Consider the following 2,484-nt stretch of genomic DNA (forward strand, 5'->3'; position numbering starts at 1 on the left):
GCTATCCGTTATCTGATCGGTCGTTAACACCTAGTCTCGTGCTAAAGATTTATATGATTCGGTGTAGGATATGTTAAAGACAAATTTACAATATATATATATATATATATATATATATATATATATATATATATATATATATATATATATATATATATATTTATATTTTTTGACAAAAGTTGTCTTGATTACGGTATGAAAACTTGCATACTGATGAAGGTGTTTTTGAGGTTACACAGGTATGAGTTAATCAATGAACAAGATATTTAAAACAGAAGATTATTGTGATCACCTAAAGTGGAGGTCAAACAAACCAGGACTAAAACTAAAATCTTTAACAAATATCACTGATCAAATTGAGGTAAGGTAGGTACCTGATGTTACGATAACTAATTTCTCACAATCTCATTCTTGCTACTTTCAGCACTAAGAGGTGATTAGAAGAATGCTCGACTACCATAAAACACACGAGATCCATCTTTTTTCTTCTTGTCAGTTTCTAACTTGCTGTTTTCATGATTCTGAATCACATCACCATCGCCATGATCAACTTTCTCAGGCTTGTCAAGGTCCATCGGGAGCTTCATTTTGGCCAAGGACTCAGTGAACTGCTGCGTGCTTCTCATATACATGTCCACTATCTGTTTCTGCATAGCAGCTTGCTCAGCCTCAAGATTGATGTTCCCTAAAGGAGCTGAAAAAACTTGACCAAACTTTGAAGCTTCTGTTGTGTTCTTGCTACTGATTTTGCTTTCCTTGTCTTTGCTTGTCGAAAAGGTTGCATCTTTTTCATCTGGGGCCTCACCTTCTTTCTTAGAAGTTGGTGTATCAGGACAAGCACCACCACAGTTTTGAGTAGCTTCCACGGTCACAGAATTCAAGTGGTTCTTTTTCTCAACTGAATCTGCTGAGTTTCTGTCATCACTCAAGGTTGTGATGGTGGAGCCTAGGAAGCATGAGTTCTGAATGCTCTCGTTTGGAGAAAGGGACCCTACATGATTCTCATCTGGTGGACTCATACTCATCTCGTGATCATCAAGTTGAGGAGATGCACCAAGGTGGAGAAATGGTAGTGATCTTCCATTGTTGGACCTTGAAGTAGCTGCAAGATTGAAGTACTCAGACACCATTTTCTGGTTCTCCTTCACAACACTGATGTCAGGAAATTCAATTCTTGCATACTCAACTGGGTCCAACATAACTTCTGAGATCTTTCTATCAAGAAAAATAACTTCTGATGATATGGATGAAGTCTTTGCTGATTCAGGTATCAAATTCACTGAGGAATTGAGCGCCAAAGAAGGGTCTAACGACAGTGTCAATTGAACAGTTCCAGCAGGAGAGTGGAAAAGATCAGTGGAGGAAAGACTGTAATCTTCAGTTACCTTTCCTTTGCCAAGAACTTGTGAAATTGGGACCAAAGCAAATCCCAGTAACTGGTCTTCCATGTGAATCCTTGCCCTGCTAAACATCCAAATTTCACATTTCAGAACAGCGTCTATTTGGGTGATGTTCATCCTCATGTTTTCATTGAATGTTGGGTTTTTGCCACCTCCATTGATGATTCTGGTGGAGAGGGTCTCATCAGGGTTGTATGTTAGAGAGAACTTAGCATACACATCTTGGTTGTCATAGATGCATATGTTATGAATATTTCTTGCATGATGGACAAAGATATCAAGAATCCCTGAGAATTCATCTTCTTCATCATCAGCATGTGTCCCAGTGTTCAAATTTGGACTGTATCTGAAGCTGCTATTCTGACAATTCTGATTGAATGAATCCATTCCAACCCTCTTATGCCTTGGAGCTTCTCTTCCAAAAAGTTTCCAAAATCAGGAAACACAAGAGAAAAAGAGTAGGTGCAGATATTTGGATCATCAATGATCACCTTTCAGATACATAAAAAACAAATAAGTGGAAGAAAGTAGGCAAAAAGATGAAGTTTTTAAAGGATTAAACAGCAGCAGCAGAAGAAGAGGGTTTTCTTTACTCACCTAGAAGAATGAATGGTAAGAGAAAGGTAGATAAGAATGTTGTTGTAGTTGAAGACATTTGTGAAATGAGTCCATGGATTAAGGAAGAAGCATGGATAAAGAGAGAAACTTGGAGGTGAATGAAGTGGGTTGCTTTATTGAATGGAAGTGGGGTTTAAAGAAATTGTGGTAGTAGGTGAAAAAATTGAAGGATGAAGGCATGGAAATGAACAGAGAAGAGTGTTATGATGTACATGTTTGTTTGGATGCCACTTTTCTTTTGGTGTTTGCTTTGCTTGACAATGCAGCTTCCATATATCTCTAGTGCACAACTTCCTCCACTCACACTAATGCTGTTGCAGGACCCACTTCCCACCATCTTCATTATCACTCACTTCATGCTACCCTCACCATTCAGACAACATAAATTACCCTGTCTCTCATAATCAAATAACACAACACAAATCTTGTCTGTGTTTTCTTCTCTCATTTTAGACAACTCATAGAG

The 2,484-nt window shown here is 38.1% G+C and overlaps 1 protein-coding gene across 1 annotated transcript; it reads right to left on the reverse strand.

The window, feature by feature from the left end:
- Positions 1-242: 242 nt before the first annotated feature.
- LOC114195604 (uncharacterized) lies at positions 243-2,274 on the reverse strand. Its single transcript, XM_028086127.2, has 2 exons — positions 1,998-2,274; positions 243-1,891 (listed from the first exon to the last, which is right to left on the reverse strand). Exon 2 carries the CDS (start codon positions 1,785-1,787, stop codon positions 438-440), a length of 1,350 nt encoding a protein of 449 aa, XP_027941928.2. The 5' UTR covers positions 1,788-1,891; positions 1,998-2,274; the 3' UTR covers positions 243-437.
- Between the last annotated feature and the right edge of the window lie 210 nt (positions 2,275-2,484).

The sequence above is a fragment of the Vigna unguiculata genome, chromosome 8, assembly GCF_037176805.1.
Source record: "Vigna unguiculata cultivar grain cowpea cultivar isolate G323 ecotype 2 chromosome 8, ASM3717680v1, whole genome shotgun sequence".
NCBI classification, from domain to species: domain Eukaryota; kingdom Viridiplantae; phylum Streptophyta; class Magnoliopsida; order Fabales; family Fabaceae; genus Vigna; species Vigna unguiculata.